We start from the raw sequence: 19,431 nt of genomic DNA, 5'->3' as shown, positions 1-19,431 counted from the left end.
GAAGGAAAGGAGGAACGTTGGAAATAAGTTTGGAAACACACCCAAAGACAATCCCACTACGCCACCCCGTAAGAAATGGGGAAATAACCAAAAATAAGGAACACAGGTTCGTAGGCTGAAGTAATCTGAGAGAGGCGTGTGAACAATGTACAAAAGACTTTATTCAAATCACCATAATTAGTTAAAACGTTCAATGATAATCAATGTCAATTGTCAGGTCATCAAACACTATCACAATCAGAAACTCTGTGTACTGTACAAAATAAAAATATCGATTTGAAAATACTCACAACAAAAAAATAAACAACAAAATAATAAAAGACACAGGCCTTCCAGTGGCAGGGGGCAGGCCAGATGGAGTGAAGACCCTATCTGTGGATTCGTGTAACACACACACACACACACACACAGTCAGAAGTGAATCTAAGCAGCACTGCACTCCACACAACTGCACCACCACCTATAATACTCCAAACCAGCAGCGCATCCTCCTTTAACGATGGGTATAAACTTCCGCCTTCAAGAAACGCGACGGGAGAGACAGCTCAGCACACTAAGAAAGAAGAATTCTTAATTAAATACTTGTCTTGCGAAAAAAAGAGGAAGCAGACCAGACCAGACCCAGTTGAGTGTGTGAGAGACAAGTTCGATTGCTAGCCAGCTATAATTTCACAGACTAGATGATGAAAAGAAAGTTAGTCAAAACAGTAGAGGCAAAACTTTGAAATAAATTGCAGCCAAGGATAGTGAATATTTCAAACGATAGTCTGACCTAATGTAACGAGTTATAGTGAATACAGTTTGAATGTAACATTTTTCTTTTTCACTAAAATCCCTTTTATTGTATTATTGTTTTATTTCTGTTTTTCTTTGAGCAGTATATGTCGATACTGTTGTTTATTGTTTAGAGACTTTTATTATGAAAGTTCCTGTTGGCGCTGTACTGACGCCATTTTCAATCGAGTGCGCGCTTCTTTTCAGTTCGCATTGTAATTGCTGATGAGAGGTAAGCGTTTGTCAGAGCTCTTCATTTTATCGGTGAATTACGTTTGCAAAGTGTATAAACTGACTAAATATTGTATTACATGTGCTTCTGTGACTGTATGCAGTGTTGTGTTATACATTTTATGCGTGAGTGGATTAAGAATATGAAGTTATATCGTGTGGGCTGTATGATATGCTTTTGAGTCATTAATTAGCTAACAAATATTATATCATACAGGAATGTCTTTGGAATGCCCATGAGAGAGATTTGAACTTTATTCATATTAATCCACAGGTATTTCACTCTTATTGTTTATTTTCTTTTATATTCTTGTATTATGTTAATTGTGTCTTTCTCAATTGTTAGATTCAATTGTTAAAGTGAGTTCGCATTGTAATTGCTGATGAGAGGAATGTCTTTGGAATGCCCATGAGAGAGATTTGAACTTTATTCATATTAATCCACAGATGGAGTAAAGTTATTGCTGGGCATCATTGTCAATAAATCCCCTTTGGTGAGCAGAAGTGAAAGTGTCCTGAGCCTTCTTACACACAACGCAGATGATAGTAGCAGCGGTTAGAAAAGGACCGGTTACACTAAAACAGCAGAAGCTGTGTCCTCCCAATGTCCTCCCTGAAACATAATTGTCATGAATCAACTTTGGCCCCATTTACACTGCATGGTTCAAGTGACCCAAATCCGATTTTTTGATCTCATGTGGCACAGATCGGATTTGACCGGTGTACATGTAAGCAGGAAAAAACCGCATGGATTCCAATGTTTTTAGATCGGATTCAGGCCTCATTCATATGTGGTAATAAATCGGATATGAATCGGATACGTGCATTTGTGTGTGCCATGTAAGCAGACAAATCGGATATTCCCCAGTAAATGTGAGTCGTACCTCATTAAAAAAGTGACGTCAACTCAGGTGGACACCACCAACTGAGATCACATGACTTATTATAGGCGTGATGGAGGACGAAGGATACACACAGTGGAGCAATGCCGAGGTTTCATGTCTTTTCAGTCTTTGGGGCTGAAATGCAGGGTTGTTACAGAAATAAAGGGCTCTCCTATTTTTCTCCGCCATACGAGACCGATGTTTTGGTGATTTTTTTTTATTATTATTTTTTTTTTTGCTGCTCCCTGGCCCTTGACGAATGTAAATCGCGGATTAATTGCACAGCTCAAAAAAGTTTTGACAGGTCAGCGAGAGAGAGAGTGCGAGCGAGAGAGCGCGAGAGAGAGAGCGCGAGAGAGATGGAGAGCTAGTGCGCGTGAGAGACAGCGAGAGAGAGAGAGCGAGGCCTGGCTGCACGACTATCTTCAAACAACACGAGTGCTGTCTTGCTCTCTCTCCCTCGCGCATGTTAATCAATTGACACGATGGTGTCATAATCATTTAAAATGAGAATGTAAATCTGCTCTCCCCATTTTTGTTTGTAAGAAAAAATTTGATTAGATTTCATATCGCAATAATATATCGTAGAAAAATAAAATATTGCAATGTCATTTTTTCCCAATATCGTGCAGCCCTACTGTATAATTTTATTTACATTTGCATCCATTGTATTTTGTGCTGTTTTACTTCTTTTTCCGGGTCAGAACATCTACGTTTGGTAGTTTCAGCAGTGTATAGTGTAAATGCAAAAATCGGATACGGGACACTTTTAAAAGATGATGTAAGCAGGTCGTCAAAAAATCGGATATAGTCAGAAAATCGGATTTGGGCATCAAGACCTGCAGTGTAAATGCAGCCTTTGTGACATGCTGACGCGTGTGTGTCTTAAACTCTCTCTCTCTGTGTGTGTAGGATAAAAAATGTGAACATGGTCAAGAAGTTAATAAATTTCAATAATTCAAGGTAAAAAGTGAAAACTTGTATATTACATTGATCCATTACACAAAGTGAAATATTTCAAGTAAATATTTGTGTAAATTTTGATGGTTGTGGCTTACAGACACTCAAAACCCCAAATTCAGTATCTCAGAAAATCTGCAAAAGGAGGCCAAAATACTCAACCATGTATTTAGTGCATATACGTGAACATAGCTATAAGCTGCAATCAACAGAAGTAGCACAAATAATTGCGTGAAATATTTCACTTTGTGTAATGTATATAATGTAATATATATAATGCATGAGTTGCACTTTTTTTTGTAACTTAGTTTGTAACGCCATTCTAATTTTTATAGCCCTACGAGTAAGTAAGTATGCGTGGATGGCTGAGAAATGGTGAACAAATTCACCAATGTAGATGATTAAACATTTAAGAACGGATTCCCTCCTTTTCTTAATGTCCACGACCTGAACAAAATGCATTAATTAAAATAAAAAATATAATTATTGGCAGATGCACGTGCTATAACATTTCTCTCCGAAAAGGTTGGAAGTTAAAATAGATTGAATGGAGGATTTTAACTGTAATAAGATAACCAGCCTCCTCCGACTTCTGCTCCATTCGGTCTCTTCCAGAACTTTCTCTCGAGTTTTCATCTGTGAGCATACGCAAACCATGCATAATTTAATAAAAGTCGTTCGATTGAATGTATAATTTTAATTTCATTGTTATAATTTTATATTGTATCAGTCTTAGAAAATGGATTGAAAGACACATACAAATTACAAAATGTAATTTTACCTAACAATCTAATAATTTTAGGCTATTGGAAGGAAAAAAAAATATATATATCATGAAATACAGCAATGTTTTACTTTTTACAGTCTAATCTCCAATTTTAACACTTGAATGGGAAGCTTGTGCCTTTAACCACATGATATTAACACATGTACATGCATTATTTCCAGGTGCTGAATGTTCAGATGATCAGGAGAGTTTGAGGATTGTGCTGATTGGGAAGACAGGAAATGGAAAGAGTGCAACAGGAAACACTATTTTGGGAAGACAGGAGTTTGAGAGTCAAAGAAGCCTGGATTCAGTGACGACTGACTGTAAGAAGGGAGTTGGTGAAGTTGATGGTCGATCAGTAGCTGTGGTTGATACTCCAGGACTCTTTGACACGTCACTTTCAAATGAACAAGCGGTCGATGAAATAGTGAAATGTGTTTCACTCTCGTCTCCTGGACCTCATGTGTTCGTCATTGTGTTGAGTGTGGCGAGATTCACCAAGGAAGAAGCAGACACTGTGGATCTGATAAAGAAGATATTCGGTCCAAAAGCTGCTCAGTTCAGTATCGTTCTGTTCACTGGAGGAGACAATCTTGAGGGTGAATCTATTGAGGATTATGTGAAGAGAAGTAAGTCTGCTGAACTGAAGAAACTGATCAGTGATTGTGGGAACAGATTATTGTCTTTCAATAACAGAGAAAAACATGACAGAACTCAAGTGACCCAACTGTTAAACATGATAGAAGAGGTGAAGAACAGTAATCAGGGTCGATACTTCACTAACAGCATGTTTGAGGAGGCAGAGATGTCCATTAAAAAGAGAATGGAGGAAATACTGAAAGAGAGAGAAAGAGAGATTCAGACTCAAAGAGAAGAATTAAAAGCCAAATATGAGCTGGGTATGAGAGACATGATGAAGAGACTCGAGGAAGAGAAACAAAGAGCAGATGAGGAGAGAATGAAGATGGAGAATAAATTCAGAGAAAAAGAGAAACAACTCAGGAAAGAGTCTGAAGAAAAAGAAAAAAGAGAAAAGAAGGAAAGAGAGAAGGAAAACCAGAAACGATCAAAAGAAGAAAAACAGCGAAGAGCTGAATATCATAAAAAAATAGAAGAAATGAAGAGAGAGATTGAAAACCAGAGATCACAGTATGAAAAACAGAAACAAGAAAGAGAAGTAGAAGATAGAAAGAGAGAAGAGAAATACAGACGAGATCGAGAAAAAATGAAAGATTTTATAACAGAGTTAAAGATGAAAGAAGACGAGGAAATAAAAAAGAAAGATTTAGAGGAGAAAAGGAGGAAAGAACAAGAAGAGAAAGAGAGACAAGAATGGGTGAAAAAAATAAAAGAGGCTGAAAATGACAGAAAAGAGACTCAAGAAGAAATAAAACGACAACAGAGACAATGGGAGGAAGAAAAGAAACAACAGATGAGAGAACGAGAGGAAGAGGAAAGAAAGAGAAAAGAGAAACTTGAGGAACAGCTGAGAGAAAAACAAGATGAAATGGAGAAAATGAGAAAGAAATTTGAAAGAGAGAGAGAAGAAGAAAGACAGAAGATAGAGGATGAGAGACAGAAACAGAAAAGAGAGAGAAAAGAAAAAGAGAGAGAATATGAACGAAAGAAAACTGAAATGGAAAGACTTTATGAACAACTGGAACGAGAGAGAAAAGAGGAGTGGGAGAGAAGAAAACGAGAAGATGATGAGAGACAAGAAGAAGAGAGTAAGAGATGGAAAAAAATGATTGAAGACCTAAAACAAGAACAAGAAGAAGAGATGAAGAGAAGAGAAAGAGAGAGAAAAGAAAGAGAAGAGAAAGAAATAGATGAAATGAAACAGAAACATGTAGATGAAATAAAAGTCATAAAGAGGAAACATGAAGATGAAGCCAGAAAACAAGCAGAAGAATTTAATGATTTCAGAGAGAGAAAAGAGCAACACGTTCAGGAGCTCCAAAAGATGCTGGAAGAACGTCAGAAACAACGGGAAGTACTGGAAAAACTCTATCTGCACCTGCAGGAGCAGAAAGGAGCTGAAATAAAGGAGCTGCAACAAGAAGTTGAAGAACTGAAAAATAAACCAGGCTGTGCCATTCTGTGATTGATTTAAAAGCATAATGATGAGTGTTTTTACTTTTTTTGTTCATAGTTACTTTAAGCTGTTTGATTAGAATTGCCTTGCTGTCAAAATGAAAAAGACAGAAGATAAAAAAAGTAATTGTGTTATTCTGATACTGTTTTGAAGTAATGAATAAAATAGCTTAGTTAATAAATGTGTTAATCTGTCATCTGTCACATTTGCTATGCTCTGGAATGGCAAACCTTTTCTGATGTTTCAGTTTGATGGCTTGTAAAATATCCTTAACCACTGTAGCATTTGGACCAATCAGACACACTATTTCTTACATTTTATGAATAATATCTAACTGTAAGGATCCACCCGCCAGCCCAAATAGCAGAATCCAGCGCCTGGTCAAAGGTTTAATGTGTATTCGGTCTTTTACTTGCGCTTCTGAATTTATCAGGATTTAGTTTGAATCCTAGTCTAGCTCCATGCTTAATCTGACTCCAGTTTCATGTGCTCATTACATTTAGACAATGTTTCTATTTAAACACTGATCACAAATGTATGTATCAATTTTGATATTTGATTATTCCGGACTCACTATACTTTCGGTTATCCATTCACTGGGGACTCTCAACTCTCCAGTCTGATGTTAGTCACAGGGTGTAGGTAAACTAATACATGTTTTGCCTGCCGCCTACTGCTTGCTTATAACAAAAGTGTAGTTTATTTAGTCTTTTCCCATACAACTTGCTAACAGAAATCAGAAGGTCTCCGATGATGTGTCTACTGCTCCTATCATTCTCCAGCCTTCAGTTTGACCTACCCTGGCTGTAACTTTCCGGTAACAAAAGCCTCCTCACAGTTTACTAGTCATAATGATTTCAGACCAGTTTAGGATAAATCAAATATAACAATTTATTATTAGTCAGGTATAATTGTATCATGTCAATTACATAATGAAACAATTAGAAGCCCATTTAGAAAGGATATTTGCAATTGCGAATCGCATTGTAACTTCGTGGCAACTTTGCTCCTGCATAGACACTGTACTCATATGGGGAACGACCACGTGATTCACACAAGAGACAAACAAATTTAACATAGTCACACATGTAACAGTTATTCTAATTTAAGACACATGGTCTAAAATGCATAGCAAAGCATTCAGAGAATAAACTTAACTAGACAATGTCCACAGTAAGTAACACAAACAACTATACATTGTTCTCTATGGGCACAATGTGTTCAACACAATAACATTTTTGAGTAAATAATAATATACCTGACTTCAGAAAGATACATAGTATGGAGCATATGAGATACAATCCACACTATGGGCTGATCTGACTACAGAATCGCCCCATACTGTTTTGTCACTCCCCTTAAATACTCAAACCAGACAACAAAGGAATCTTCAAATCAGTTTTAAAAACATAACGCTCATTTTGGTTCAATAGGTTCCCGCGGTCACATAAGGGTCAAACCTGGTTGGAGTTAAACATTCTCAAAGACCCCTAAAGGGGAACACACCTTCTCAGCAGAACACAATTCTACAAAAGTTCTTGATCTTTCTCATAATATAAATGACTATTGTGAAATTGAGACCATTTTACCAATCGCACAGAGACCTTTAAAATGATTCTAAACATGAAGTGGAAAAAACAACATTTTCACAAGATATAACATGGCATATGGATATTCTTGCTTTTGGAGAAGAGTGAGAGTCAGAGGCAAGGAGGGGAGAGGAGAGGGAGGAAGGAGGTCGTAAATAGGTGTTGTTTACACTCCTTGAAGATTTCTTTTCCAGATCAGTTTTATTGCATGGCAGAATGGTATCTGTTTTCTGTGAGCTCCTGAGTTTTTGCTTGGGGTGTTAATTTCATAAGGAAATAATTTAATTCCTTTCACTCTCATAATCTTCTTCAGTGTCATAAACAATTTGCAAATGTTATCCAGTACAACAGTACAAATGATGAACAAGTCATGTGACCAAATCAAATCACTTATATCATGAGATTTTGGCCAATTGTATAAAACAGCAAAAAAAAAAAAAAAAAAAAAAATTATAATAAATAAGCGCCCATATAGCAACAATAAGCATTATATAGCCTGTAAAAGGTGATGATAGCATATATTGCGCTGCACTTGCCTCAGATGCGGACAAAACACAGATCTCCTCATTCGCCGGCCAAAGACCTTGTTAACTCCATTCGTGTCTGATACAACACCAACACTGACAACGCAGTGTTGTTTATTTATTGATTTTCCCGCCTTTTCTTTCTTTTTCCCCCTGTATTTCAGTAGAGTGTGCCATGAAACTGTTGTATTTGTCAAAACTCCTCAGACATTATATTGTTTGTATTATGATGCTTAAACTAAAAAAAACTATGAAAAAAAATTGTATATTATACTCGTGAGCTTTGGATGTGACTCAGGGCACTTACAGCCTGTGGAGCGCGCGAGTACCAAATGGCTTAAAATACGTAAAATGTGTTCAAATTATACATTTTTGTGACAATACAACAATAACCTGATTAGTCAAGTGACAGTTCTGTCAGCTGTCCCGATCGAAATGTGAGTCTTGCATCATGCAGCAGATCGCTTTAGTACAGACAAGATGCGCTGATGAGAACCGCGCTCCGAGAGAGTTCATGGATTCGAAGGCTGGTTTCGAATGACTGATTTAATCTAATAGTTTGTATTGATTTATTTTATTATTCAAACCTAAGCTATGTTAAATAAATGCAGGAATTCACCTCATTATAAACTTGAAAGCTGTGAAAATTATTAAAACCATGCGATATAGCTACACATAGTCCCCCACAGAAATTAAATGCCTGATTAAATATAACTCTATTACACAGAGATTTGAAAAATAATATTCCACAACTTTTTTCAACACGTTTTTAGGCCTGAAAATTGTTGTTTTAAAATCGCATGGTATTTCTGTAAGCAGATTAAAGATCTCTTCATACCAAGGATGAGTCCATACTGCAACTATTTAACATTTAATGACACAGAGGAACAACATCATTAGTATCAGTTTTAATTTTGATTTAACATTTAATGATTCAGAAGTACAACAACATTGGAATATATTTTCCAGCTGATGAACAATAAAAACAGCCAATCAGAATGCACCTGCGTTTAACAAGCTTGAGCATTTAAAGTGGCGGACAACAACATCACTGCATAGTATATAATAATAAACATAACTATCTTCTCTTGGTGTGGATGCTAAAATAGTTATTGTAGTTACTATTCTGGCTGTGAACAGCCTTAAATGATCTAATTTGTCCAAATTAACTGAAGATCTGATGTGTCACATGGCAAGTTAAACAGTATTTCCAGACTTGCTTTTAGACAGATGTGTTCAATTAAAATGACTCTGGCGCTGATACAGGATGGCTGCCTCCGTGACGGGCTCTGCATATGTTTTTGTGTTTTTGTTAGTTTGTCCTGTCTTTAGTTATATTCCTGCCATCAGTTTCACCAGGGATGAACTGCTGAACATTCGGCAGAACGCACCACAAGATGTTTTTCCGGATTTCAATTATTCAGACGTTTTACTGAACATTGTTATCGGAGGAGCGGCGGCTCTGATCAAACGCTTCAGGACGCGCAGACGGGGGAAGCGAGCGGGAGCGCTCGTCAGACTCAGGAAGCGCGGATTTTGAACGCCGTTGCCTAGCATCCATCTGGCAAATCTCCGCTCTCTACCCAACAAAACGGACGAACTCCTTCTGCTCTCTCGGACAAATAAGGATTTCACACACTCTGCTGCTCTGTGTTTCACGGAAACCTGGCTGAATGACACCATACTGGACAGCGCGCTCCATCTGCCGGACTTTCAGCTGTTTAGAGCGGATTGCGACGCAGAATCAATGGGGAAATCGCGTGGCGGCGGGACATGCTTTTACATCAATGAATGCTGGTGTACAGATGTATCTGTGTTAAAGAAGACGTGCTGCTCAAATCTTGAAACACTCTTCATTAACTGCAAGCCGTTTTATTCGCCACGGGAGTTTCACTCGTTCATTCTGGTCAGTGTTTACATCCCTCCTCAAGCGCATGTGAGCTCAGCTTTACAGAAACTTGCTGATCAGATCACAGACACAGAACAACAACACCCGGACACTGTTTTAATCATTCTCGGGGACTTTAATAAAGCCAATCTCTCCCGTGAACTGCCAAAATACAGACAGCATGTTACATGTCCCACAAGAGACAGTAATATATTGGATCACTGTTACACTACCATAAAGGATGCATTTCACTCTGTTCCACGAGCAGCTTTGGGACATTCTGATCACCTTCTGGTTCATCTTATACCGTCCTACAGGCAGAAACTAAAATCAGCTAAACCTGTATCAAGGACTGTAAAAAGATGGACTAATGAAGCAGAGCAGGATTTACAATCTTGTTTTGACCTCACTGATTGGAGTGTTTTTGAAGCTGCTGCCACCGATCTGGATGAACTCACAGAGACCGTAACATCATATATCAGTTTCTGTGAGGATGTGTGTATTCCTACAAAGACTCAGCTAATTTACAATAATGACAAACCGTGGTTCACTGCAAAACTCAGACAGCTCCGTCAGGCCAAAGAAGATGCTTACGTGAAGGGGGACAATGTCTTGTATAAACAGGCTAAATACACACTGGAAAAAGAGATCAAAGTGGCAAAGAGGAATTATTCTGAAAAAATAAGGACTCAGTTCACTTCGAACGACTCCGCATCAGTGTGGAAAAGTCTAAAGAAGATCACAAAATTACAAGACACCACCCCCCAGCACTGTGGAGAATCAACGACTGGCAGACGATCTGAACGAGTTTTACTGCAGGTTTGAAAGAACACCCATCACCTGCCCTGAATGCCTCCCCACACAACCATTTACACCATTCACAACTCCTGCAACCAGCCCTGAATGCCTCTCCAAACTACCATTCACACCATTAACAGCTCCTGCAACCCATCCTGAACACCTCTCCAATCAAGCACTCTCTCCATTCACACCTCCTGCATCCCCCCTCTACCCCACACCTGCAATTCAGATCAGCGAGGATGCGGTGCGCCAGGTCTTCCGGAAGCAGGAAAGGAAAAAAGTACCAGGCCCAGATTGTGTTACACCAGCCTGTCTGAAATCCTGTGCTGACCAGCTGGCCCCCATCTTCACACAGATCTTCAACAGATCACTGGAGCTGTGCGAAGTCCCTTCATGCTTCAAACGCTCCACCATCATCCCCATCCCTAAGAAAACCAAAATTACAGGACTAAATGACTACAGGCCTGTGGCTCTAACGTCTGTAGTCATGAAGTCATTTGAAAAACTGGTGCTGGCCCACCTGAAGGACATCACTGGGCCCTTGCTGGATCCTCTTCAGTTTGCCTACAGAGCAAACAGGTCTGTGGAGGATGCAGTAAACATTGGACTGCATTATGTTCTCCAACACCTAGACAGACCGGGGACTTATGTGAGGATCCTGTTTGTGGACTTCAGCTCGGCCTTCAACACGATCATCCCAAACCTCCTCCTGCCCAAACTAACTCAGCTCTCCGTGCCCACCTCCATCTGTCAGTGGATCAACAGCTTCCTGACAGACAGGCAGCAGCTAGTGAGGTTGGGAAAATACACATCCAGCACCCGTACAATCAGCACCGGAGCTCCCCAGGGCTGTGTTCTCTCCCCACTGCTCTTCTCCCTGTACACTAATGATTGCACATCTAAAGACCCTTCTGTCAAGCTCCTGAAGTTTGCAGACGACACCACACTCATCGGCCTCATTCAGGACGGTGACGAGTCTGCTTACAGACAGGAGGTTAAAGAGCTGGCTGTCTGGTGCACTCTCAACAACCTGGAGCTTAACACGCTCAAAACAGTGGAGATGATCGTGGACTTCAGGAGAAACCCCCCTGCACTCCCCCCACTCACCATCATGAACAGCACTGTGACTGCAGTGGAGTCATTCAGGTTCCTGGGCACCACTATCTCTCAGGACCTGAAGTGGGACATTCACATTGACTCCATCGTGAAAAAGGCCCAGCAGAGGTTGTACTTCCTTCGCCAGCTGAGGAAGTTTAACCTGCCACAGGAGCTGCTGAAACAGTTCTACTCCACCATCATTGAATCCATCCTCTGCACTTCAGTAACTGTCTGGTTCAGCTCAGCTTCTAAATCTGACCTCAGAAGACTACAGAGGGTAGTCCGGACTGCTGAGCGAATCATTGGCACAACCCTCCCTTCTATTCAAGAACTGTACTTATCCAGAGTGAGAAAAAGGGCTGTCAAAATCACTCTGGACCCCTCACATCCAGCACACTCCCTCTTTGAACTGTTGCCATCTGGTCAACGCTACAGAGCACTGAGCACTAGAACGACCAGACACAAGAACAGTTTCTTCCCTCAGGCAATCCATCTAATGAACAATTGATGATAACTGTGGAACACACTACACTTTATATTTATATACACATACACTTTATTTATCTAACACACATACTTACACTTAAATTTTGCACATAATATACATGTACATACATAACTGCATTTTGTAATATACCTGCCTACAATTGTCAACTTGTATATTGTCAAATCTACTTATTTGTATTTTTTATTCTCTTATTATGTGTTTTATGTTCTGTCGCTGTCATTATGTTGTACTGCGGAGCTTCTGTCACGAAAACAAATTCCTCGTATGTGTAAATAAATAAAGCTCATTCTGATTCTGATTCTGACAACAGTTCCCTGAATACGGAGATGATGCAGTGACGTCACAGTATGGTAATAACTGGTGTGATGAATGTATGAAGCCCTGTACCATCCCGCCAATTTCATTGGCCAAATAGAGCTTGGCACTGCCCTACGCATAGTATACCTGGGTGCTGCATGCTATTTCACTCTGATTTCATGAACTGAGGAAACGCTATCAAGGTACGGAATGGCCGGGACCACAGCATCTCTTTCCCTATTCAGGGAACTGTGGTTACGTATGTAACCAAGATGTTCCCTTTCATAGGTCACTTCAATGCTGCGGTGACGTAACCGTACGGGAACCCTATACCATCACTCCTGACGTACCTGAGATAGCTGAGATCGAAGGAAAGCATCTGCTCAAGCGGAGTGAACCCATGAGCCATGAGCCGTCCACACTTCAAGACTATAAACTTTACAAAAATGTTCGGTGAGGACCATCCTGACGCATCACAAATATCATCTATTGAGGATCCACTGAGAAAAGCTTGAGATGAAACCACTGCTCTCGTGAAATGAGCTCTAATTCCCAAGGGCGAAGCGAGCCCACACGTCTCATATAGGCTAAAGATATAGCTTCCACTAGCCAATGGGACATGCGTTGAGAAAGCCTCCAAGACTACTTGCTGGAAGCGAAAGTCCATGCATGAAGGCGAAACCAAAAGAGCCTGTAAATCCCCAACTGTCTTGAGGGAGGATAAAGCCAAATGAAGAAATGTCTTAAGAGTAGGATTTTTTTTTACAGTTTCCAAGGGCTCAAAGGATGTCCTGATAAACCCTGCAATACAATAGATAAATCCCACAATGGAACTCATGCAGGGTGGAAAGGCCTCTGCGTAAAGCGAGAGATCAGAGGATGACGGCCCACTGAAGTACCATCTATATATACGTGGTTAGCTGAAATGGCTGCCACGTACACTTTAAGAGTGGCTGGTGTTACTCCATCTGAAAAACGGTCTTGAATAAACTCCAGTACTGAAGCCACAGGGCAGTAAACTGGATCAGTGTTACAAATTTCACACCAGGCAGTAAACAGTTTTCATTTGAAGACATATAAGCGTCTTGTAGAAGCTGCTCTAGAATTTATTATAGTCTCTGTAGTTCCAATTGAGAGACCGGGACATATTAACTCACACCACTCAGAGGCCACGCCCACTAGCTTCCATAGGTCTGGCCTCGGGTGCGAAATCATTCCCCATGCTAGCGACAGTAAGTACTGTCTGAGGGGAATCTCTACGGAGAGCCCATTAGCAGATTAACCAGTTCCGCAAACCATGGCTGAGTGGGCCACAACAGAGTCACCAACAGCAGCTGCTCGACTTTGTCCAGCCGTATTCTGGATAGCACCGCTGGAATTAGTAGAATTTGAGGAAAAGCATATAAGCTGGTCCAGGGCCAATCGTGTGCAAGCGCGTCCAAGCCCAGGGGCGATGGAGGGCATAGGGAGAACCATAGTGGGCATTACCTAGTCGTGCTTGATGTGAATAAGTCCACTTCTGCTTCTTCAAACACCTGCTATGTATGGCTCACCATTTGGGGTTGCAACCTCCATTCCCCTTCCTCCAGGCTCTTTCTCGAGAACAAATCACGCCGATGTTCAAGTGCCCGGGGACATGAACCACTCGGATCAACAGAAATCTGTTCTGAGACCAAAGAAGAATATTCTTCGCTAGCCTGCACAGGAGGCCTGTATCTTGTATTGCCTGATTAACACATCAGCCATTTAAAAAAAATATTGGAGACCTAGAAAAATCACCAGCATCTTCAATTTGTTTATATGCCAGCCGTGTTGTCTCCATCCAGACTTCGTGAGCTGGGCATCATTGACAAAAAAAATCCCCCAATCGAACTCCAGTCCAAGGAAATTTTGTTGACTTCCAAAGTTTTATTGTCATAATACACCTCTGTGTCACCTAAATCGTTCAATGTGGGAAACAACAGGGTGAAATCCTTCGGCTTTTCTTCCACCACTTTTGTAATGGGCGCATGTGAAGTAAGCAGAGATGGATTACAGGGGATGCTGCTGCCATAAGACCCAAAGTCTGAGGCTCAAACTCACCATACTGAGCGACCTGCTTTGAAGTGGCGAAGGCATGACGTGAGAGACTGAACGCACGGGAGAGACAATCTTGCTGACTGTGCACGATAGTCCAAGTCTATTCCCAAAAAGGTTATCCACTGAGAGGGGATTAAATCACCTCTCTGGAAATTTGTACGTAAACCCAGGCTGCTTATCTGATTCAGCACAAGATCCCAATGAGAGTGTGTTTGAGTCTACGATTGTGTGAACACCAGCCAATCATCCAAGTAATTTAATGCATGAATGCCCTGGTGCTGCAATGGGGCCAGAACTGTGTCCATGCATTTCGTAAATATTCAAGGAGTCAACAGACTAGTTGTGCAGAGGGTTAAAAGCAATTCTACTGATTTATAACACACAGCGAAATGGAAAACTCCAGTGCAGCACTGTCCTCATAGTTCAAGCTGCACACATCGCACCCAAGCCGACCTAAAGAAATGTTATACACCCGAGCCGCAGGCTATCACACAGAACATGCAGAGAGGCTGCTTAACTTACCTCTCATGAGTGCCCTCCCCCCCTCCCCTTGATAAAACTGTTACATGCTCCTTAACTTTCGTTGACCCATCACATCCGCGGAGAGGAGTTGAACACTGCTGGTATAATTGTCGCTGAGAATGTGAGATGCTTTCCTTGGGCACCGAAAATTTGCTGAAGGAAATTAAATCAGAGAGAAATAGCGCGCGGCAACCAGGGATATAATATGGCGGTGCCAAGCGATATTTGGCCAATGAAAATTGGTGGGATGGTACAGGGCTTCAAACATTCTTCACACAAAAGGTGTTCCATACAGTGACGTCACCGCAGCATCGAAGTGACCTATGAAAGGAAACTGTAAAAGTGTTTTTGTACAAACCAGTGCTTTTGTTCAAGTGCATCTCAATAAATTAGAATGTCGTGGAAATGTTTTATTGCAGTAATTCAACTCAAATTGTGAAACTCGTGTATTAAATAAATTCAGTGCACACAGACTGTAGTCTTTGGTTCTTTTAATTGTGATGATTTTGGCTCCGATATAACAAAAACCCACCAATTCACCACCTCAACAAATTAGAATATGGTGACATGCCAATCAGTTAATCAACTCAAAAAACATGCAAAGGTTTCCTGAGCCTTCAAAATGGTCTCTCAGTTTGGTTCACTGGGCTACACAATCACGGGGAAGACTGTTGATCTGACCGTTGTCCAGAAGACAATCATTGACACCCTTCACAAGGAGGGTAAGCCACAAACATTCATTGCCAAAGAAGCTGGCTGTTCACAGAGTGCTGTATCCAAGCATGTTAACAGAAAGTTGAGTGGAAGGAAAAAGTGTGGAAGAAAAAAATGCACAACCAACAAGAGAACCACTGCTTATGAGGATTGTCAATCAAAATTGATCCAAGAATTTGATTGAACTTAACAAGGAATGGACTGAGGCTGGGGTCAAAGCATCAAGAGCCATCACACACAGACGTGTCAAGAGATTTACGTAACCACAGACACCTGTGCTAAGGAGAAGAAGAACTGGACTGTTGCCGTCGTCCAAAGTTCTCTTTTCAGATGAGAGCAAGTTTTGTATTTCATTTGGAAACCAAGGTCCTAGAGTCTGCAGAAAGGGTGGAGAAGCTCATAGCCCAAGCTGCTTGAAGTCCAGTACTAAGTTTCCACAGTCTGTGATGATTTGGGGTGCAATGTCATCTGGTGAGTGAGTGACGTGACATACAGCCAAGTATGGTGACCCATACTCAGAATTCATGCTCTGCATTTAACCCATCCAAAGTGCACACACAGCAGTGAACACACAAACATCGTGAACACACACCCGGAGCAGTGGGCATCATTAATGCTGTGGCGCCGGGGAGAAGTTGGGGGTTCGGAGCCTTGCTCAAGGGCACCTAATTCATGGTATTGCTGGCCCTAGACTCAAACCCGCGACCTTAGGGTTAGGAGTCAAACTCTATAGTAAATGTGATTTAATTTTTCTCTTGTGTTTCACATCAGTAATTGTTCTTCTCTTTCTGTTTCCAGGTCTATCACACAATTATGTTACTGTGAGGATTGTGCTTCTGGGAAAGACGGGTGTTGGGAAAAGTGCAACGGGAAACACGATACTGAGAAGAGAAGCTTTTATATCGAAACTGACTTCACGCTCTGTGACCAGAGAGTGTGAGAAAGAATCCTCAGAATTCAACAGAAGATGGATAACTGTGATCGACACTCCAGGCCTGTTTGATACTGGAGTCGATAATGTGGAGACCAGGAAAGAGATTGTGAAGTGCGTCTCAATGGCAGCTCCTGGACCACATGTGTTTCTGCTGGTGATTCAACTGGGACGATTCACTCAAGAGGAGAAAGATGCAGTCAAGATGATCCAGGAGATGTTTGGAGACAAATCCAGAATGTACACCATGGTGCTCTTCACCAGAGGAGATGATCTTAGAGGAACAAGGATTGAAGATTTTATTGAAGGTGATGATAGCTTACAGTACCTCATCAAACAGTGTGGTCACAGATACCATGTGTTCAATAACAAAGACACTAAACATCAGGCGCAGGTTTCTGAGCTGCTGGATAAGATTGACTGTATGGTGGCAGCAAATGGAGGGAGTTTCTACACCAATGAGATGTTCCAGCAGGTGGAGAAGAACATCAGAGAAGACCAAAAGAGAATCATGAAAGAGCGAGAAGAAGAGATCAAGAGAAAAGAAGAAGATCTGAGAGCCAAGTATGAAGCAGAAATAGAAGAAATGAAGAAAGAAAATCAGAGAGAAAGACAAGAAATGCAAGAAGAATTGAGAAAAAGTGAGGAAGAATTCAAAAAGAGAGAAGAAGAGATCAAGAAAGAAACAGACGAAAATCTACAGAAAGAGCTACAGAGAAAACTGGAGGAGAACCAGAAACTATTTGAAGAAGAAAATAAAAGAAAAGAAAAGGCTTTGGGAGAACAACAACAGAACTTCATAAAATACTTAGAAGAAAAGCACGAGAAAGAAAAACAAAAACTTAAGGAGAAGATTCAACGTGAAGCACGAGAACAAGCAGAGTGTGAATATCTCATAAAACTGGAAAGAGAAGTAGCTGAAGCTTTAAAAAAAGCTGAAGAACAACTACCACACAGTGCAAAACGAGCTCGTGACTGGAGTCAGTTCGGAGGGTTTATCGGAGCAGCCACTGGAAGTTTTATTGGTTCTTTTGAAGACCTCGTGTGCTGGATTACCAGCATACGGTCTAAATGTCAAACTCAACAGCTAACTGAAGAATGAGTTCAGGTACAAGCCCAATTCCAAACAAACTGGGACGCTGTGCAAAATGTGACCCTGCCTATGAAGACCCAGTTAAAGTTAATCTTTGTGTTTTACTGTTGTCTACATAAAATCATGCCTCTTACAGATTGAAATCATAGAGAAATGAATGGTTGAAATCAAACTTTGATGCTTGCTATCTCATAGTTAGAGTTTGATACTATAGCCTGCATTTCACAGACAGGGTCACAAATGTTAATAAAAACAGAATGCAGTGATTTGCAAATCTCATAAACCCTAAGTTTATTCACAATAGAACATAAAAAACATAACCGATGTTTAGACTGAGGAACTGTACCATTTTAAGGGGAAAAGGCAATTTTGAATTTGATGGCTGCAAACACGTCAAAGCAGGGACGGGGGAAGAAACTGGAAGAGTTAGTGTTTCTAACAATGAAACAGCTGGGGAAACATTTAACAATTATTAGGTTAATTGGCAACAGGTCAGTAACATAAGTGTGGGCATAAAAAGAGTCTCTCAGACGTATAGATGGGCTAAGATTCACCAATTAGTGAAAAAACTGCATCCACAAATTGTGCAACAATATTACTCAAAATAAAATTGTGAAGACTTTGAATATCTCATCGTTTGCAGTACATAATATCATCAAAAGACTCTCTGCACAAGGGACAAGGGTGAGAATCAGATCTTCAGGCCCTCGGGCAGCACTGCATTAGAAACAGCCATGCATCTGTAATGGAGATCACTGCACGGGCTCAGAAATCACTGTCTATGAACAAGGTCCATGAATGCAGGGTAAAGCTCCGTTAAACATATTAGTTGTTATTTGTGGACATGATCCAGAAACGCTGTTGTCTTGTCTGGGCCAAAGCTCATTTAAAATAGAGAAGGTAAAGTGGAAAACTGTTCTGTGGTCAGATGAATCAAAATGTTATGTTAATTTTAAAACCATGCATGCCTTGTCTTCCAGACTAGAGCAGAGAGACCAGCTTCTCCTCAGCGTTTGACACATGGATCATAAATCACTCTTGAGTTCAACAGGATTGTTAGAGAAGACTTGGAGGAATCCAGCAGAACTTCAAACGCAGAGAAGCACAGAAGCATTTCAAGCCTTTCACTTTCACAATAAGTCTGTTTGTATTTTTTTATTTTATTTTTTGGGTCAGAGTCTAACAACGTTTGTCAGGATTGGCTATATTAATTGTTCATCATTATCTTTTTTTTTTTCTACACATTTTATTCAGTCTTTCTAAAAATGGTGCCTGTGTATTCTTCAGATTTAACTTAAAATGGTTTGGAACGTGTGTTTTGTTTTGTTTTTCAGATAAATGTTAAAATAAACAGTGCTGTTTTTTGCTGATTCTTAGTTCAGTTTGTCTCTTGAGCAGCAGGTAAACACAGCTGATGGTGGTGTGACAGTGTGTAACCCACAATGCATTATAAATTACTTCTATCATTAGGCTATATGTTAAAAAATGCAAACACAAAGTGGGACACATATAATCTTTTATCTGAACTAATGTTGCAAATATGAGTCCACCTGTGTAGGTAAACAACAATTTAAACATGACCTTTCAAATTGCATTTAACTAAGTCAATGCATCCCAATGAAATAACCTATGTTAATATGTTAACAATTATAATACAGGATTTTGCTCAAGGCT

The 19,431-nt window shown here is 40.4% G+C and overlaps 2 protein-coding genes across 2 annotated transcripts in view; both read left to right on the top strand.

Annotated features, from left to right (window-relative positions):
- LOC113054740 (GTPase IMAP family member 8-like) overlaps positions 1-5,891 on the top strand; it is a 62,612-nt gene extending 56,721 nt beyond the window's left edge. Inside the window, exon 7 of the mRNA XM_026220513.1 lies at positions 3,798-5,891. Within this exon, the coding sequence (XP_026076298.1) occupies positions 3,798-5,722 (1,925 nt within the window). The 3' untranslated portion in view covers positions 5,723-5,891. The remainder of the gene's footprint in view (positions 1-3,797) is intronic.
- A 10,459-nt stretch (positions 5,892-16,350) lies between these two features.
- Positions 16,351-19,089, top strand: LOC113054155 (GTPase IMAP family member 4-like; the record flags this gene model as incomplete). Its single annotated transcript, XM_026219506.1, has 2 exons — positions 16,351-17,772; positions 18,738-19,089. A coding segment is annotated over one exon (1,416 nt), but the record flags the coding sequence as incomplete, so codon positions are not given.
- Positions 19,090-19,431: the final 342 nt, after the last annotated feature.

The sequence above is a fragment of the Carassius auratus genome, chromosome 3 (genome assembly GCF_003368295.1).
Source record: "Carassius auratus strain Wakin chromosome 3, ASM336829v1, whole genome shotgun sequence".
Taxonomy (NCBI): domain Eukaryota; kingdom Metazoa; phylum Chordata; class Actinopteri; order Cypriniformes; family Cyprinidae; genus Carassius; species Carassius auratus.
The sequence above is the reverse complement of the archived record's forward strand: the minus strand, read 5'-3'. Positions and strand labels throughout refer to the sequence as shown.